The 20,967-nt window shown below is 31.6% G+C and overlaps 1 protein-coding gene across 1 annotated transcript in view; it reads left to right on the forward strand.

Annotated features, from left to right (window-relative positions):
- The window catches only part of LOC132715969 (centrosomal protein of 290 kDa-like), a 98,697-nt gene extending 77,730 nt beyond the window's left edge, over positions 1 to 20,967 (forward strand). Inside the window, exons 24-39 of the mRNA XM_060699084.1 lie at positions 2,581 to 2,681; positions 3,025 to 3,442; positions 3,897 to 4,054; positions 4,658 to 4,786; positions 8,815 to 8,910; positions 9,213 to 9,374; positions 10,125 to 10,310; positions 10,983 to 11,273; positions 11,637 to 11,876; positions 13,604 to 13,687; positions 14,434 to 15,199; positions 16,881 to 17,083; positions 17,729 to 17,989; positions 18,225 to 18,359; positions 19,630 to 19,704; positions 20,243 to 20,967. Of these exons, the coding sequence (XP_060555067.1) occupies positions 2,581 to 2,681; positions 3,025 to 3,442; positions 3,897 to 4,054; positions 4,658 to 4,786; positions 8,815 to 8,910; positions 9,213 to 9,374; positions 10,125 to 10,310; positions 10,983 to 11,273; positions 11,637 to 11,876; positions 13,604 to 13,687; positions 14,434 to 15,199; positions 16,881 to 17,083; positions 17,729 to 17,989; positions 18,225 to 18,359; positions 19,630 to 19,704; positions 20,243 to 20,293 (3,356 nt within the window). The 3' untranslated portion in view covers positions 20,294 to 20,967. The remainder of the gene's footprint in view (positions 1 to 2,580; positions 2,682 to 3,024; positions 3,443 to 3,896; positions 4,055 to 4,657; positions 4,787 to 8,814; positions 8,911 to 9,212; positions 9,375 to 10,124; positions 10,311 to 10,982; positions 11,274 to 11,636; positions 11,877 to 13,603; positions 13,688 to 14,433; positions 15,200 to 16,880; positions 17,084 to 17,728; positions 17,990 to 18,224; positions 18,360 to 19,629; positions 19,705 to 20,242) is intronic.

The raw sequence follows: 20,967 nt of genomic DNA on the forward strand, positions 1-20,967 counted from the left end.
TGAAATATTAACTTTATTACATATTCTTTTAAAATATATAAGATATATTAAAATGTAATTGCTATTACATTTTTTGTTGTTAATTTTATCATTATTATTGTTATTATTATCATTCTTATTATTATCATCATCATCATCATCATCATCATCATTGTCATCTTATTTATATAAAATGTATGATTTTTTTTACTGTAAAATATAAAACCCCACAATTTTATGATGTCATTTGGTCTAATTCAGAAACTATGAACTGAAATTCTCAGCTGCCAATAATTATTTCTTAGCAAGGGTTGACTTGTTACCAGAAGTTTCTCTTTAATATTACAGATGAAACCTCTATCTTACATTTGTGTCAATTTTTTGTCTGCAATTTTTGTTTGCCAAACAATCTCTGTTTTTTTGGTAAACTTTCATCTTAGATTACATTGGTTATTTTGTTGAGATATGGTGTAAATTAGAAGCAAAATTGTTATATTTGAAATTGAGGTTGAAAAAAAATCTTGTTCATTTTACCTTGAGCTCTTTAATCAAAGCAATTAAAGAAATAAAGTTTGCCACCGATATAAAATAACAGGAAATTAAAAAAATAAGTTTTTATATACCTTAAGGGAAATTGCCTGTGGCAGGTAACTGTACTTAAATATACCGTTACCTTTACAGTAACAAATCAGTGTTCTTTCTTTACTTGTCAAAAATCTTTTATCACTTCTTTTATTATGAAATCCTTTTAAAAATTTGGAACAGTCTATACTGAAAAAGGAAAAAAACAACATTTTTTCTTAACTTTTGCTTTGAAATCTTGTAAACCATTCTACAATATGTAAATAGAAAGTGAGAGAAGGAAAATTAATGTATTAGTAAATAAGTGGTGGTATTTTAATTGATATTTAGTGGTGAACAGATATTTTATGGAGTTTTAAATTATACATTGTCTTAAGAAACATATTTTTTATTCTCATTCTAAAAATGATATACACATGTATGGATTACTTAGAAAACAGGTATTCATTAAAATCTTATTGATTTTATTGTAAGAAATGGTGCATTCTTTATTGTATAAAAAATAGAAGTTAAGGAAATTATTGAAACAGAGATACAATAAAAATATGAATTTTTTCCGTTCAAACGAACTTATACAGTAACAAATTTTTAATGTTTGTGTACTTTTTTAGTGTCAAAAAAGTTATTCATTGGACAATTACCCAGTACCTGAATTAACTTTTTCATCTATTGCTTCTTGGCAATAAGTACAGTTATAGGGGTTAAGTATTTTGTATGGAAGTCAAAATACTGCTTTGTTTACATTTTGCTTCTTTAAGACATATTATTTCACATTTATCGCTGCTTTCTTCAGGTGATAAGCCATGTAACATGCTCTAAAACCATTATTAAAACATTACAAAATTCATGTTTGCCCTTTCTAAAGACTGAAGTAAAAATGTTATTTGTTTCTAAGGCATAATGTGCCTTTAAGATATTGTTCTTATAAGAAAGGTGTTGTCGTACTGTGGTTTTGTTTTAAAAAGGTTATTTGACCAAAATTGTGATGATGCGCTATGAAAACCAAACAAACAACCCCCCCCCCCCCCCCAAAAAAAAAAAAGATTATTGCTCAAAAGGGGGTTGCTCTGTATAGTGTATAGGTTGTTGACCTTGACCTTTGATTTTGACCTATTATCAATACTTTGAACATCTGCTCAATGTATGTTTATATGTATGTGAAATATTGATATCGTTAGAGAATGCCTGTTGGCAAAGTATCTGATAGAAGCATGAATTATTTAAATACCCTATGCATATGTATGTACTATAGAACAGAGACCAGACAGTTTTTGGTTGATTTTCCAAACCTATCAACATAGAGGCAGGCTAGCCTGCACATCATGTGAAATTTGATCGGTCATAATATTGTTGTCTGCTTAATGTTTATTTGTGTTAGAATAACAAATTCAAGGCAAGGTAAGAGGGCATATAGTTTTAGAGGGTGGGTATACAATTTTAGAGGGGGCATACTTTTTTAAAGGGGATATACAGTTTTAGAGTTGGCATATACAATTTTATTTTAGAGGGTCCTTACAATTTAAAAAGCTGTCATTCAATTTTAGAGGAGGCATACCCTTTTAGAGGGGGCATACAATTTAAGAGCGGGCATACTAATTTAGAGGGGACATATAATTTTAGAGTGGGCAAACATATTTAAAGGGAACATACAATTTTAAAAGGGGGGTTATTATTTAACTTAAAAGTTAAAAAGGAGGCTAAGCCTTACAAACTTGACTGATTAATCTTGAGTTCAAGAGTAGGAGGCTGATTTTTTGCCAATTCTTTATTCAGGCAGACGTCACATTGCGATTGAATCATGCTTGTTATCGGTATAAAACATAACATTTGACAGAGGAGTTGGCAATATATAGATATAGTATTCCATAGGTGGTGGGCATGACATCTGTTTGATTGATTGTGCATAGGAAATGAGAGAAAAGAGAGAGATGTCTTCATTTCATTTCCTACAGTCATTCTGTTTTTTTATTTTAAGTCATGTGTACTGCAGTGATTACAACTGTGTGTTTTATTTTTCAGTAGCACAGCCTGGTAGCGGTCGGTCTCCACAGAGAGAGGAATTTATAAATGATCTTGTCGGCCATCTTGATGGTGGTGAGGTAGAGGAGACCTTGACCAAGGTGAGTGTTTTCTGTTTTTAGAAATAGGTGATATTATTACAGATTTGATTGAAATACTTGTATTTTATTGGAATGAGATGTAATTTGATAAAGGTTTATAATTTATAAGAGAAGTTTTGCCTATACCTTTACATGACTGTGTTATTTCATGGTAAAGTGAAATAATTGATAAAATGAACTTGCATTATATATATATCAGTAAACTTTTGCATCGTTTGACGAAAAAATTGGAAATCTCTTTTAAATTAAGCCTATTGACTGAAGATTTTAAAAAATTGATGAAAGCATCTCGTATGTTATTGTAAAAATCAGCTCAAAATTACAAAATTATTTTATTCTGCAGACTACCGCAAACGGTGCACAGTTATCAAGACCTCCAGGACAGAAATTGTCCCGTGATCACATGATAGAAGATTTACTACAGAGTTTACAGTCCCCGAGTCCCACGGGGATGGAAGATGATCACTGGCGCGAAATCGAGACGCGCATGGAGGCATCCGGCAGAGGAGGCGAGCAGTGGATAAGCGTCGGCAAGGCGACAAGTTTGTACGCAGCCGACCCCACTGCTATTAATAGAAATAGAACCCATGGTAAAAATGAGGAACTTGAGCTAGGTTTAGCTCTTCAGTCAGAAACTGAAAGTCACATATCTCAGAATGACACAGATTCAGGTCGCTATGGTGATAGGATTTCACCGCATTTACAGCGACATACTCAGGCCCCACCACTCCCCCAATTGGACTCCGGGGGAGGCAGTGAAGGTACAAAATTTTTCGGAGACCTCTCTAACAAAGTTCTCCCCTTGACATTTTAAGGGGAAGTCAGACCAAATAAGGAGGTAATTTTTCATATTTAATTTTTGGAACCCAATAAACCCTTTTCAATTATAACATACAAAAATTTTTGGTTTTTACAATTTCAAAAAATTTTTTTCCTTGACTATTTAAAGAAAAAAATTTTTAGCTTGACTATTTGAATAAAAGGGAGAGCTTGCATAGTTGTTGGATGTTATAAATGTGCAGTATAATACAAAAGTTTCACTACTTAGATATTTAGTCAGACCAGTCTTTCTATACTTGTGGCATGGACAGGCTTTATTGCTGGCAGCTATTTAAAAGCATAATATGAAAGCTTTCTGTATATATTCCAAAAATTTATATTTAATTTTTGAAAAATTGTCAGCTTGAAATTTTTGTCATTGTCAGATACATGTATAATTTCAGATGATATTGCGACATATTGGTCAGACTCGTACTGTACCAAGTGTAACAGGAAGTGTAGCCGACAGTGGACGAGGGACTGCCTCGATGTCCATAGCAACTAGTGGAATGACATTAAGAGAGAGAATAGCATATATTGAAAGACAACTTTCGGTATTACACACTTTCTTAAGACATATCTTTCTTGTATCTTGACTGAAATTTTAACCTACTGAATTTGTGAAATGGACTTGTCCAGCTTTGAATTTGGAACAGTCCATTCAAAGCTTAAGGGATTTCAGTATAAAAATACAAAAAAATAAGCTTCCTACAGTATAGAGCCTGGTCAGATTGTACAGATTAGCAGACTGGCCTGGTTCTATACTCACAATACTGGTGACAAAGTCCATCATTTTCAGATATAGCAGCTTATTGGTTCAATCTATGTTTAGCAATATAAGTTTCATTTAAAAATTAAAGGCCCTTTTTCCATTAGAGACATAAATGACATACAGTAATTGAAAAAAGGAGGACACATCAAACACCAGGTTCATTTGTAACAATTTCCATCAACTGCTTACAGTTACATTACTGCTAATAATAATATATCTTTACTTCCTCTAATACTGAAGAGTTGCATGTTGTATTGACAGATAATTTAATATTTACAAAGTTAACATATAATATATCAAAAATTCTAATGTGATATACTATAAATTTGTTTTACAAATTTTGAAATATCTACTGTCATACTTCATGAAATGTTATTTTATTTAGGCCCGAGAATCAGACTCGGCACGTGAAATGAACGGAGAGATGGATCTAACATCGTGGAAGACACGAGTACATGATAGCAATAGAAGACTGGAAATTGCTGAGAAGGAAAACAAACATTTTAAAGACGAGGTAAATTTAGCACCTAAGTTGTTACCATTGTCTAAGTTTTTTACCATTGTATAAGATTGAAGTACCTAAGCTATTTTCATTGTTTAAGTTGATATTGTCAAAGGTATTATAATTGTCTGAGATAATAGTGTCTAAGCTATTATAAAAGATAAGATGATATAATCCAGAACATCACCATAGTCTAAGCTGTTATCATTGTCCACTACCATTGTCTATATCATTATCTTTCTGTGAGATAATAGTGTTTTAGATGTAAATATTGTCCAGGTTAATTATCATTGTGTAAGCTGTCAACATTGTGTTAGATAATAGTGTCTAAACTGTTAAGATTGATTAAACAATTATCATTTCCTAGCTATTATTATGGTCATTGATAATTATGTCTAACCTATTATCATTTAGTAGGCAATTATCATTGTCTAACCTATTATCATTGTCATTGATTATTCTGTTGAATCTATTATCATTGTCTAACCTACTATCATTGTCTAACCTTTTATCATTATCATTGATAATTTTGTCTAAGGCATTATGATTGTGTAAGCAATTATCATTGTCATTGATAATTATGTCTAAACAATTATCACTGTGTAAGCAATTATCATTATTCTAAGATAATATTATCATTGTCTTAGCTATTATCATTGTCTAAGCTATCATCATTTTTATGCCCGCGCCATATAATGGCAGGGGCATATAGTGTTACCCTGTTCCGTCCTTCCGTCATCATCAGTTTCCGTTCATTATCTTAATAACCGTTCCATATATTGAACTCAAATTTGACATATGGATATGTCATGAGAAAATACAGGTCAAGTTCGAAATTGGTCATGGTTCGATGATTTTTGGCAGAGTTATGCCCCTTTAACTTTGAAAGTAATATGAAATTTTCAGTTTCCGTTCATTATTTCCCTAACGCTACAACACATTCAACTCAAACTTGACATATGGGTATGTCATAAGAAAATACAGGTCAAGTTCGAATTTTGTTATGGTTCAATGATTTTTGGCAGAGTTATGCCCCTTTTACTTTGAAAATAATATGAAATTTTCAGTTTCCGTTCATTATCTCCCTAACGCTACAACACATTCAACTCAAACTTGACATATGGATATGTCATAAGAAAATACAGGTCAAGTTCGAATTTTGTTATGGTTCAATGATTTTTGGCAGAGTTATGCCCCTTTTACTTTGAAAATAATATGAAATTTTCAGTTTCTGTTCATTATCTCCCTAACGGTACAACACATTCAACTCAAACTTGACATATGGGTATGTCATGAGAAAATACAGGTCAAGTTCGAATTTGGTTATGGTTCAATGATTTTTGGCAGAGTTATGCCCCTTTTACTTTGAAAATAATATGAAATTTTCAGTTTCCGTTCATTATCTCCCTAACGGTACAACACATTCAACTCAAACTTGATATATGGGTATGTCATAAGAAAATACAGGTCAAGTTCGAATTTGGTTATGGTTCGATGATTTTTGGCAGAGTTATGCCCCTTTTACTTTGAAAATAATATGAAATTTTCAGTTTCCGTTCATTTACTCCCCAATGGTACAACACATTCAACTCAAACTTGACATATCGATACGACAAAGGAATGCGCAGGTCAAGTTCAAATTTGGTCATGGTTCGATGATTTTTGGCAGAGTTATGCCCCTTTCACTTTAAAAATAATATGAAATTTTCAGTTTCCATTTATTATCTCCCCAACAGTATTACACATTCACCTCAAATTTGACATATGCATATGTTTTTGGAATGCGCAGGCCAAGTTCGAATTTTGTCATGGTTCAATGATTTTTATCAGAGTAATGCCCCTTTCACTTTGAAAATGATATGAAATTTACAGTTTCTGTTCATTATCAAGCCAACAGTGTTACATATTCAACTCAAAATTTACATATGGATATGTCAAAGGAATGCGCAGGTCAAGTTGGAATTTGGTCATGGTTTCGATGATTTTTTGGCAGAGTTATGTCCCTTTCACTTTGAAAATAATATAGATACATCTTGGGAATAAGCAGTTTAAGTTTGAATTTGGCCGTGGTTCAATGATTTTGGACAAACTTATCTTTCATGAGTTTGGAAAAATTTTGAACTTTCAGTTTTAGCACCATACTTTTGTGGAAATGTATATAGCCATTATTTTGGCTACAAGTATGCAATATGCTATTTTCAAAAGGTTAACACTGAATAATTTCAGTGCCTTGAACATTGTATAAAAATGGTTTGTGTTAACATTGAAAAGTTTTAAGGGCTTTTAACTTAGAATGAAAAAAATAATTTGTGCAAACAAATTTGGAACTAAATATAATAACATTTGAAATTTTGGCTGCATGCATCCGTGGCATGATGACACATTTCTAGTTTCATTGATAATTATGTCTTAACTGTTATCATTGTCTAAGCTATTATCATTGTCTAAACTATTATCATTGTCCAAGCTGTTTTCAATTAGGATAATTATCATTTCATTTTATCAGCATCATATAAGAACACGTCCTGCATATAGACGTAAAATGAAGGTGAGGTACAATGTTGTTACTGCAGTATCACATATATATATAATGTTCATTCACTTAATTCATTGTTAATATTTATAATACAGGGGAAATAGTTACTACATAACTAATATTTTTACTTCAAAAATATTTACCATTTGCATGCTGGGAAAATTAGAGTTTGTTATAAATGTCTTTTTGGAATTTATCTGATTTCCTGTAATTAAAATTAAAAAAAAATAAAGTAAACCTTTCAAACAGTTTTATATCAGATTAGATATTAAGGTACTCGTTAATGCTGAGGCAACCCTTAGGTACTTGGCAAGGTTGGGGCAACACTGAGGTACTTGGCAAGGCTGAGGTACTCAGTGTCAGGTCCTCAGTGTTAACAGTCACTATTATTATCACTCTTAGCGGGCAAAGAGTTAAAACTGAACTTTGTGTATTTTGAAATCAACTTTATTTAACTAGAAACATATTGCAGACTTAACTAATTTCGACAGGAAAGGAGATTTTTGTCTTTATAAATAAAAGTTTAAATCTCTGTATTAAAGTTTTAACTATTTCCCTTGCAAGTTGATTTTTTCATCACTGGTTAGTAAATTGCATTTCACAAGTTAAGTGTGATTTATGCTTGTATCGTTACCATTGTGTTCTATTATTATGCATCCTATTTCAATAAATTAAAAGAGAAATTTTGGTATATACTTTTCCATTGTGTTTCCAATGACTCAGCAAAATAAAATAATATACCCCACCCTACTTCAAGTATAATATATTGATGGATGCTATTGTAATAATCATGATGGTATGATACATAATACAATAACAGATGATTCTGAATGTTATTGAGTTAATATTTGTTGAAATATGTTATGTTTCAGAGAAAAGCTTCATTTAGATTGAAAATCTTTGTTAACGTATTTAAGTTTGTTGGTTTATGCTTTAGTTTTGTTATGGTAGAATTTCCAAATTCTATCAGTATAATAATAAAGAAGAATCAAAATTCATCCTGCCGAAGAATATTGTAATTTTTTTATGGTCTCTTGATCTTGTGCATTGGCAGAGGATACTGAAAAACTTTGAATTGACTTTGATATCATTCATGTGTGGAAGCTATCCAGCTTAAACCTACATGTTCAAAAGGTTGGCAAATCTTCTCAGCTGCACTCTTGTCCCTTACAATAATGAACCTGAAGGATTCCTTTACATGTAACACAAGCTAGAAAGTTGCCATTTGACCTCTTCAATTTTAGTGTGACTAAAAACTAAACAAAACCAAAAAAAATAATGAAATCCAGGAAAGTTTGATTTCTTAATATACATGTGAATTGGATATAGATACATGTATTTCATTGATTTATAAATTTGTTGTTCTGTATTCTATTAGCTTGGTGCAGTTGGTAAGGTAGTGGCTATTTATTTATACAAACTAGTATATAGAAAGTGTCTATAAGATGGTCGACCAAGATTAAAAGGGAATCGCATTAATGACATTTATTTTATATTTTGATAGATAAACAAGTTAGAGAAGGAATTAGAGGAAAAGACCCGGATTTATTTGATACTGGAAGCTTTCCTCAAGTCTGTACGAGTAATCATAGCAGACAAGGTACGTTATTTTATGAATTTTATCATCTTTTTCAGATCGTCTGCTTATATATTTAGATGTAAATGGTTAAATTCTGTCTTGTTGCTATTGGTTGGTGTATTTTTTTCATAGTTGTAATTTGTGGTTGATACATGTGCTTAAAACTTAAAATCTTCGAACATTTTAGAATTTTTTAACTTTAAACTTTATTTTGTATTTGACAATATCTTTAACTTGTTGATCCTCAAGACTGATTTTTTTTAAAATTTTGTCCTCAGAAAAGTGACAGAAGTTTCATATCCTTTTTCTTTTCTATTTTGCAGAATGGTGAAAATGAGAAAGAACTGATAATTAAACTAGAGACTGAGGTAGAAAAGGTCACCTCCAATATGGAGGATGGAGGTCATCGTCCTGACGACATCAGTCATGACCCAGCCGCTCTTAATACAGAGCTTGCCAAGAAGGATAGGGAACTGAATGCCAAGGTAAATAACAAATAAACTGTGTCCCAGCCAATCTGTCAATATAATGGAAAATCTATCGGAACCAAAAGTGATTAGCCTTTGCTGACAGGATAGAGCAAGTCCTATAGAGTCAGCCTGACTTCAAACCACTTGCCACTCACTGCTGGGAATTCTAATTCTGCCAGCGACTTCTGAATTTTTTCATGTAAGGAAACTATCCAGGTAGCGTAGTGAATGTCTGTGGTTCTATTCAGCAGCCTGCTTGTGTCTGAAATAATGCATTGTGAGGAACCTTAGGTGATCCTCCACCACTGAAGCTGGAAATTCACCATATAACATTAACAGTGTTGGTGGGATGTAAAAGCCAACCAAACAATCCAGTCCATTCTGAACTTTATTGCTGTGTGACCAGGTTCTATAATTGTTGGTAGCTCAATACATGAAATTGGATTATTCCAAATTCGAAACATTGCAAATGCATTAAACAAGTTCACCAGGTTGTGGGTTTAGGATTTTTGTTTAAATATAAAGTAAAAGTAAACTGTTAGCTTTTACAGTATTGACTGTAAATAGTTCTGTAACAGGTAAAGATAAATTACTGGAAAATGATAGATTTAGTGAAAGATCTTTACAAGGAAAAAGAACAAAAGATTAAAATTTAATATCTTTTTGCTAATAAATTATGAGATGACTCAAAATCAGCTACTTGCGTATCTTTTCATGGACAGTTTTTATATAGCGAATTATATATTTTTTGGTTTTTGCTAACAGCGGAATGAGGTTGATAGTTTAATGCGTGAGCTCCGCCAGTGGCAACAAGAATGCCGCTCTATCGAGGACATGAGGTCCAATGCCCTAGACTCCTTGCGAGGCCTCGAGGTGGAAATATCAGAATTACAAGTGGCTGACAAACAACTGAAGGACCTCAAAGATGATTATAACACCTTGAAAGGACAGGTGAGAAAAAAAACAACAAACAATTCTATTTATAGAATAATAATATAGTTTATGAATACTTGACCTATTCTTTACCATTATCCCTACCCCAGTCTTTACCATTTTCCCACTCCTACCCTTTTTGAAAAATAACTGTTAAAGTTTTGTTTGCTTTCTAAATCTATGGTGCAAGAATACCACGGTAGAATCAAGTATACATGCATGTTAAAGTAAGGTAGATTAGGGACACTTTTGTTTTACGATCATTCTAAATGAAATGCATGTTTGGTAGTTAAGAAACACTTTCATCCATTGCAGCATGTAAAAAGATCATGTCGATAATTTTAGAAAATGACATCTGACAACTGAAAATAAATTTAAAAACCTCATTTAATACAGACATTTACAACAAATTTCAGGTCTTTATTTAAGTATGTTCAATTTATTTTGTAAAGATTTTCTTCCTTGCAAATAAAATAAGTATTGAAGGTCAATGGATTTAAGATTTTTTTCCCCATAGAAACAACTTAAAAAATGTGTCATTCTTGAAAATTACTACTTATGGTGCAATGATTTTTTAATGAACATGTTTAATAAGACAAACAAAATATCATTTTATGAATGATATTTATTATTAAACTTAACATAAACTGCATAACAAATTTGATGCAATAAAATATTTGTTTTCTAAAGTTCATTAAACTTGTGGATGCTTACAAAAACTTGGAACATGTTCGTCAAAAGTTTGAAGATTTAACCAAGGAGAGAGATGATTTTGACATTGAGGTCACAGGTTTAAAGTCCAAGGTCGCCTTGCTTGAAGGTCAACTAGAAGTCATGGAAGCATCCAACAAGGAGAAAGTTGACCTTGAGGAGAAGGTCATAGAGTTGAAAGGTCAATTGTCTGAATATGAAAAAGTTGAGATTGAAAAATCATCTTTAGAGAAAAATCTTGCAGCTATTACTGATCTTCTTAATGAAAGGGTAAAATTGCTTTGAAGAAAAATTGTTAAAAATCAGAGAAGCTTTTAATCTTGAGTGTTTTGCACGTCAGGAATATCTGCTCATGCTTTCAAAATCTTGCATTTGCTGTACTCAGAAATTTTTCATGTATTTTTTACAAGATTTGTAATTACTAACTTCATTTCATAGTATTGGAAAAACCCTACAAATAGTTACATCATTGTTTTTCATTTCTGTCATAATTACCTGTTTACATGTTTCATTTTTTAAGTATAAGGGGAAAAAAAATACAGGAAAAAGATTCAATAAAGTTCTATGATAAAAATAAATGCATCATTTTTTCTTCAAAATTTCATTTCACAAAATTTTCACATAAACATTTAGATGAGAAAAGTTGAAAGTTTGACCGAGGAAGTTTTTGAGCTGCGTAAAAAGACGTCAACTATGGATCGAGACAACTACAAGTTACGACAACAGTCCCTCTCTCCCCGGAATATTCAGATCCCGCCTTTACCAAATAACGTCATTAAACATCGGGCAAGTCTATTTATAGACATGGACACCTGTCTTGTGATTTGGGCACTCAGTTTTATCATTTTTAGTTTCTTTATTTGCACAGTTTTAGTTTAACTTTTGATTTTCTTTTCAGAATATCTATATATTTTCCTTCTTTCATATGGTTACTGGTCAAATTTCTGTCAAAATTAAGGACAGATGACTCTTTGTTGTATATTATATTGGTGTTTTAAGTGTTGGTTTTGGGATTCTCAGATTTTCAGGACAGGCGTAGGAGAGTGGTTCAATAATTTCTATTGCTACACATTGGTAATCCTGCATTGAACATTATACATGGATCCCTGTCTCTTGTAAAGCTCATTCTATACCTGTGTTTTTGTGCCTACAACTAGAAAAAAGTTATTTTGTCTTAAATGAAAATGAAGTACATCTAAATTAAAATTTATATCTGTGCAGTTTGCTACCTAAAAATCAACTTTTTACACAGAAAAAAGACATTGTATCATATGAAACAGGGACTGTTTGAAATGTTCTATGTGTGATACCGGAGCCAGCATTGCTTTCACATTGAATTTAAAAGTCTTTTTCTTTCTTTCAGACCACAGCTTAGTTGATATATGAAAAATAAAGCTTAACTTTATCTTTTTTATTGCTAAAAATTTATTTTTTTAGATATTACGTTATGTTTCTGTTATATTTTTTTCCTATAAATATTATATTGTATAGATCTACATATAAACTACAATATTCAGTATAGTATTACAATTAAAAAAAGATTTAATTTTTTTTTTTTGTAATTTTAATTTTTTAAGATAAGGAGAAAATTTGTTGAAGTAAAGAAGTATTTTTTTTATTTTTAGATTAAACTATTAAAAAAAAAAAGAAATGGCATTAATATCATTCTTGATGATCAAAAAGATTATCTTATATTGAATACAAATTCTACTAATACAAAATGGGAGTAAATGTAACCTTTACAGATTTAAAAAATATCTTAACTTAGAAATGAACTTGCTATGTAAATTAATCATGTATACAGTGAAAAATGTCTTTAAACACCTATACAAGTATTATAAAATGGAAAGGTGGTCTTTGTCATGTTAATTTCATAAATACATTACTGCAAGTTTGTAGCTTAGATTTTCATGAAATAGTTGTGATACATGGCTACTGTACATTTATGAATTACATTTTTCTGTCAGTGTAAGTTAATGGGTTTTAAAGAAAGTTGAAGGTTTATAGAAACTTTTTGAGCTTATAAGAACTTTTGGGTTATATCAACTTGTAACTATTTATACTGGGCCATATAACCAAAATGTTTTTTTTGTTTTTTTTTGTTTTTTTTTCTCAAAAATGTTTGTCAAAAATCTTCATAATCTAATCATTTAGATGTTTGAAATGCTTTTAGTGGAGTGGTAGGTTTTCTGTAGATGGTCTTTTTATAGAGGTGAATTGTAGTAATTGGTAAATCATTCTTTAAATATATTTCGAGATAGTAATAATTGAATTGTATCTCTTATAATGAAAAAGTTCATTGAAAGTTGTTTAAGTTAAAAATAATGTACCAAAACTGAACTGCTCCAAAATGGTTAATCATATTATTTATATTTTTGTAATCTTGATTGACTTGTAATATTTTATTGAAAAATATGTTTGAATAAATGTGACAGTATAATGTTATATATTGAAAATAATCATAAATCAAAAAAGTAAAATTGGAAACCAAAGATTTCAGGCTTTTTCTTATTCATGATTAAAAAGAAAAATTAAAAAGTAAATAGATTTTGATTTTGCCAAGTAGTCACATAAACTGACCATAATGTTACTATTTTTAGGGCATGACCGAGGACGGAAAGAAAGTGCAGACAGCTCCGTTACGTGCCAGGATTGTTCAGCTTACTAATTTATGTAACGAAAAAGTAAGTGATGAAAATAACTTTCACATCTTTAATGCAATATCACTGTATAAAGCATGTTGGTCAAATAACATTCATGTTAAATTATAAAGTTTATTTTATGTAAAATAACAGAAATTTTATTCATGTTATATACAAAATTCACTTAATCTGTCTTTTGATGCTTTGTAACAAGTGCCAGTTTTTATTGAATATTTTTCTATGGTGTAAATTTTTAAGCAAGATTGAGAAAAAAGTTAAATGCAACTCGTGATAAATAAATAGAAGCCCACTTTCTGGAACAAACCAGACCTGTGACGGGAGTACCTCTTGAACCCACAATCCCTAGCCATAACCATAAGGCCACCTCTACTCTTTCTCATGTTTGTTTTCAAGTGAATGCCATTGACTTCTCCACATAAATAATTTAAACACTGGTGGAAAACAAAACTAATATAATGTAACCAATTCATAACAAAATTTTAACTTAAAGTCATGAACATTATGACTTTGTGTAGATCTAAGTTAACACTCTCTTAAATGTAACTGAAAGTGGAAAAAAGGGGAAAAGAGGCCTGCCTTTACCAAAAAAGGAGGGGAGTCCAAGGGTAGTTGTCTGAGGGGACAAAAGTCCATTTTCTACTGAAATAGGGAAATTTACAAGTGAGTGCAAGATTATTGTGAAATAAATATTGTCTGAGATAAAAAATTTGTATTTATGATTTTAATATTTGATATGTTTTTATAAATATTGATATCATATTTTGCAGGATATTTTAATCAAAAAGCTTGTTCAGGAATTGAAAAGGTTAAAATCAGGTGACCGATCATCTCCGCTTGTTGAAGAACTTTGTCGTCTTGAAAACAAATCAGATCACAATCACAATGTCCTTGGACGATCATCATCGCAGTCTTCCCTCGATAGTATCGATCGTATGTCAGTTGTAAGTGACACAGAATTAATACGTGAACATAATCCACGTCACGCCCCACGACCCAGATCGGCTGACATTCATAACCAGCAAAGAAACACAAGTCACAGGCACTCGTATCATGGCAGTACAAATCTACCTCGTTTTTCACGCAACCACCAAAGTTCTTCACCTTTTTATAGAGGGTCTGGTATGAAAAATAGCAGATTCAATATGGGAATGCATTCACCCCACCCACCAACACATGGACATGGAAACTTACATGGAAATGATAGTGGCGATGAAATGTTCAGGACTACACAATATGTAGCAATAGCAGACTATGACCCTTCTATGTTTTCACAAAGTGGTCATCCCCGATTGGAACTCTCCTTAAAAGAGGGGGATATAGTGCTAGTTAATGGACCTCTCCTTGACAATGGTTATGTTGAGGGAGAGGTTAAAGGTCGTGTAGGCCTGGTACCAATTAGTTACCTTGAACCGTCATCACCACACAGAAGTGCTAGAAATCAGCGCAAGGCACCGGGGCACCTGAATGCTAGTCCAGAAGTGATTGCCCAGCTTTATAGCAGTCTTCATGGAGCCCACCAATCAGACATGCATGGTATGTTTTTCTGTCTTGATTTCAAGTTATCATTGTCTGAGTCTTAAATGAAGGCTTGAAACTAAAAAAATATAAATTATTTTCAAACAGATTTATTCTGTTTCTGTTGAAAAGGTGAAAATGACAGTATTATATTACCACCAGTTTTTGAGCAAAATACTTGGATATTTAATCATTGATATAAATTATTCTTGTAATTGAATAGTACTGTATTTTAGATAAGGCAGGAAAAACTTTGACTGTCTCAGATAAGCAAATTGTTTCATACATCTTTTGTTAAATTTAGTGCAGAAAGGTTAAATTAGTAATATGATATCATTTCCTGTGTCAGTTCCCTTTACCATATATGGAGATTTGGAATCCGAGAAAATGTTGGAAGAAATTACACAAATAGATAATTTGAAATTATCTAAGACTGAGAAAGAAATTCTAGATAGTAAAGAAATTGATGAGTCGGCCATTGAAAAAGAAAATATATTAGATGATAAGGCAGATGGGTCAGGTAGATAATGATATTGTCCAGGTGTCTTTTACACATGTCAGTCACAATTAGCACAAGTATATAATATCTTCATCAACATAGAAGAAATTTCGCACCTCGGTCACTTGCAATGCATGTTGTTATGTCCTTACATGGAAGGATTGCTAATACTTTATTGTAATGTTATTTTTGTTTGCTTTTATTTTAAATCAAATATTTTTTCGGTTGTGAGTCTCATCTTTAGTTTAATTAAAGATGCACATCCCCAGACCAGTTAAACAAATCTTTTACAAAAAAAATTGTTCATATTTCTGATTTTTATCAAAAAGAACGTCTTGAAAAGTCATTATTTATTATTAAAGTCATACAAAAATGAATGAAATTTAAACAGCATATTAATGTACAGTATTTATTTGAAACAATAAACTTGATAAAATTGATTTCAGTGGTGTACCAATGTCTACACTTTTTCAAAGAAAATGAAGAAATAAAAAAATCGATTAATTTTGTCTACCTGCAATTTTAATAAATCCCCTAAACATTTATTGTAGGAAATAAATGCTAAAACCTCTGACAATCAAGAGCCAAAACAAAAATTGTGAATGTGCATGCCCCCAGATCCCACCTTTTATAGAAGTCTGCCTACACATTAAGTTAAACGAAGCTACCATGCATTTTATGAAATATTTGAATGTCTTTTCCCCCATTTTTCTATTTTTGTTTTATATTTTTTGAAAATTTACAAAAATTGTTCTTGTTCACTGAACAAATTAGCCTGAAGAGCTCATATTAGAAAAAAAAAACGAAGCTTTAAACTGATTTAATACATTTACTAAGATATTTTTGCCATATTTCTCAGAGGTGAACAATTTTTTTGTATACTTGCTTTCACTTAAATCGCTTTTAAAAGATGCATTTGATATACATAGAGACTTTTGATATCAGTTATTAATGGTTGTAGATATAATTCTGATTGTTCAGTAAAAATAAGAAAAACTAGGCAATTTTAAAATACTATGTCTTAGTGATTGAATTTTTTTAAAGGCCCATTATGCCTAAGAAATGTTATAAAGTTGTTTTAGCTCAAAGGGCCTTTTTAATGCTAGAGTATGCTTGAATATAAGTGACTAATTTGTGTGTCCTTTTGTGTTAAAGTGAATCTATAAAATTTACCTTTAAAGTTCATATTCATTGTTTCAGGTCTAACAAATGGGTTTCCAAGCCATCAGTTGCCAGGCAACCAGAGACATATGCCTGTTGCTACAGCAACCGGGCCACCTGCTGCCCCTGAAAACTTCCATGTGGAGAAAATTATTGGAAACAGTAGTCTTATGTTAGCATGGGAACCAGTTCCCCTTGATAATACTGGAACCAGCAATGGGGTGAAGGTCACTGGATACAAGGTTAGTTATCAAATAACTTTTTTAAAAGGAACAGTTCAATGTTGCACATAAGGGCAACTGACATGCGACAGTTAATAAACGAAAGAAAAACAATAATTTTGGAATAAAGTTATCATAAAATGTATAAAGAAAGGTTATGTCAAAGAACTTCATACTTGAATGTTACTTGATGCCATGATGGTCTATAAAATTAATATATACATTGTACATGTATTTGTTAGTGTCAATAATGTTAGGCCCATCCAGGTTTGACTTGGTAAAAGTCACATGGACATAATTATTTTCAATTTTATCTTATGCATTAGCAAATAATCAAAAACCATGGACATTTCTGTAAAATTTAATATACTTTAAAGTTATTAGTAACTTTCACTTGATAGACAGGGGGAGCAGTCTTTTAATATTATATTCTTATCTTTTTTCATTATCAATTGTTGTTTAGTGACTGTTATAATAGTCAGTCTTTTAAACTGTATGCAAGAATTCTACTCAGATGCCTTTTTTGGCCTGAAAAAATGCACGGAAGGGCACCTGAGGTCTTCCACCACCAGTAAAGCTTGAAAGTCGCCACATGACCTATACTGTGGAGGTGTGACATAAAACACAAACAAGCAAACAATGTAACAATTATTTTATAAATTTCAGATATATAAGAACAATAAGGTGATAGTTCAGCCTAGGGGAAGACAGGCATCAAAGGCAATCATAGAAAACATTAGTATTCAGTCTCACCACAGATTTGGTGTACAGACGGTCGGAGCAGACGGCCATGTGTCCGAGTTGTCGGAAATCATGTACGAAGGGGTTGAAGAAGTTGCGAGTGATGAAAATAGCGATACCGAGTCTGAAATGGATATGGCTACAGTTCTTAATGTGGACGATTATAAAAATGGTCCAAGACGCATGGTAAATATTTTTCCTTCTTCCAAGACAACGATTTTGTGTCAGATTTTTTTTCTTTTAATAAAAAAAGCCAGATCAGAATCAAAAGTTGCTAATTCTATATCATAACAGTATTTTGTTTCTTCTTGAAGAACTTCACTGTTTATTAAGTAGGTAGACACTTTTCCCGATGTTGTTTCAAATTTTCTTACTTTTTGTATTGGATGAAATATAATTAAAGTTTGTATTTTTTATTCAGTTCATGGGTATATACGACTATGATCCCACAAAAAATTCTCCGTACGACCATCCAAGCTGTGAGCTAGCGTTCAACGCAGGTGACATCATCACTGTTTATGGCCGACAAAGAGGGGATGGCTTCTATTACGGAGAGGTAAGAACAAAATTTTATAAACCATTCATTAAACATTCAAGCTAAAGTGCACAACATTTAGTTAAAACTGACTTATATATGCTAGATTGGAAAAAGGAAATCTTTTCTTTTATGCAAATAGCATTTGTGAGAACTTATAAAGGAAACTTATTCACACAATCTGTGATTGGACCAATTTTATTAATTTCAGGATAGAAGTTAATTGGTCAGGTGGGTCAATATAGGGTTAACGCACGTTTTTCCGTGTTATAACGTCTGCAGAGTCCCGAGGAACGGTTGGTGCCCGAGCCCGGTAGTGCGAGGGCTCAAACAGTTCAGAGGGACTCTGCAGACTTTATAACACGAAATAAACGTGCGTTGACGCTATTATAGCATAAAATTTTCAAACAGATTCGTGATGTATAGTTTATACAAAACACAATTACATTAAATTCTTGTGCTTGGACGGTATTTATCCAATTCTATGTTTTACGTATGCGTTTCATTTTTCCGGGGCCAACAACTTGGAAAATTCTCGGAACCGAACGAAATTTTGAATTTTAATTGATTTAACAAAGCTTTGCCTTTGGAGATTTATTATCTCAAGAAAAAAACAGGTTACATTACTCTACCCTCTACCCAAGACAAAACATGACCCTCAGAAATTCTTAGAATGATTTCAGATTGATGAGTGACATCAGAATCGGTTTATTTTTTTCAAGCAAACAAGTTTATAAAAAAATCAGGCACTAAGCATTATTCTCTCAAAGAAATATAAAGAGCATTTATCAACATTAACATAAATAAAAAACATTTTTTCTCATATTAATTTTGTGTTATCTAGTTTTGTAAGTTAATCGGAGTGTTAAACTGAATGACAGGTAGATTCTACTGTATTTGTTTACATTGAAAACTGTCCGTTTCTTAGAAAGGGCGACAACCAAGATTAGCACCGATGTCTATACGCCGTTTTTCCTGCATATTTACTTGAATATGCGACTGAGACCCTCGAATCAATAAATTTCAATATAACAAGAGCGCATGACTCTTTGGCAAACAGGCCAAATTGTCATTTTTTGTTTGTTAACTGGGCCCTGTATGTATTGCGCAAAGGTGAAACCGGGCTATAACAAGAGCGCGTGACTATGTTAACACATGGTTTTGGTCCTGTTATAACATGGACAAAATAGGGAAAAATAGCCGATTTTATGCTATAATTATAAGAAAACACATCTTTATTAAAATGAAAAACTTACAATTATTTATAATGAATCTTATTTTTTTTATCTAGATAAATGGTGTGCGTGGACTTGTACCAACGTTCTTCATTGAGGAAATGCCACAACCACCGCCAAGGACAAAAAAGGTATTAATACATCATTGCATTATTCTTTTAAGTAAATAAAATTACTTTTTTGCTTTGACATAATAGCATAATATACTGGGAAAAGAAGAAAAAATTTTAAACTAATTAAATCTCCTTATTTAGACAGTTATGGGTAGTGAAAAGTTTTCTTTGTTTTTTTTGGCAGTGTTTAATTTGTTAAAATTTAACATGCTGGCAGCGATTTTCTTCACTAACTTTTAAAGCTGATACATTTGTTACTGGCTGAGAAAAATTGAGATAAAATGTTTTCATTCTCTACATTTTTATATTATCAAGAAACATTTTACTTAAAAGAAATAATCTTCACTTTTAACCTGCTGGAACTTTAAGTGATAGGCATTTGCCACTCATACTATAGAGCCAGTCTATGTATTTTTAAATTAAAATCCCTTAAACTTTTAATGGACCAATCCAAATACCAAAATTAATATGGGCAAATCCATTTCACAAATTCATTTGGTTAGACCATCAATCATTAGTACACATGATCTCTAATAAGTTTCATCTTCTTTTCCAGATGGCAAGAAGTAAACAAAACAACAAGGAGAACAAAACAGAGACAAGATGACCTTGACCTTTGATTTTACTGTTACCATGGCAATGACATAAACATTGTTAAGAATGGTTTTATGTATTCTTAGAAGTTATTAATTGTAATCAGTATTTACTGTGTAGAACCAAACTATAAGGGCATTATCATAATTGTCATGATTTTTTATGCTCATTCTACATGTAGGAAAATGTAACTCTCATGCCAGTTGTGATAGTTATCTCCCTTTGTAAAAAAAACAACAGAAATCCACCATTACAGTGCTTGATTTTTACATTTTAATTTTTTTTAATTTCTGTCGAAAATGGGCAGAAGTATTAAATATTTCACTATCTTTTATAATAGTCACCATTACTTTTAGGGGAAATATCATATATCTTAGAACTACAACAATTTGTGTGCAATTTCAGTTGCCAAGCATTTAATAACCAGTATTTTACTTTTAACATCAAAGGTCAAGGTCTTTTAAGTTTCGTGACCTTTTTAATAAAGGTCAACTGTTAAGGAAAAAAAAAGAGAAAAACAATCTTGGAAATGTAGTTTTTAGATTAGTGTTTTTTGTAATTATGTACAACTGCAATAGTAGAAGATTTTTAATTTAACATGTGACACATCTTAGTGATTGTTATTTATATTTTTTATAACATTGAAAACTGCAGAGCTTATTAAAAATGCAATTTATAAACATAGAA

Source organism: Ruditapes philippinarum, unplaced genomic scaffold (genome assembly GCF_026571515.1).
Source record: "Ruditapes philippinarum isolate M1 unplaced genomic scaffold, ASM2657151v2 ctg163_1_1_1_1, whole genome shotgun sequence".
In the NCBI taxonomy this organism is placed as follows: domain Eukaryota; kingdom Metazoa; phylum Mollusca; class Bivalvia; order Venerida; family Veneridae; genus Ruditapes; species Ruditapes philippinarum.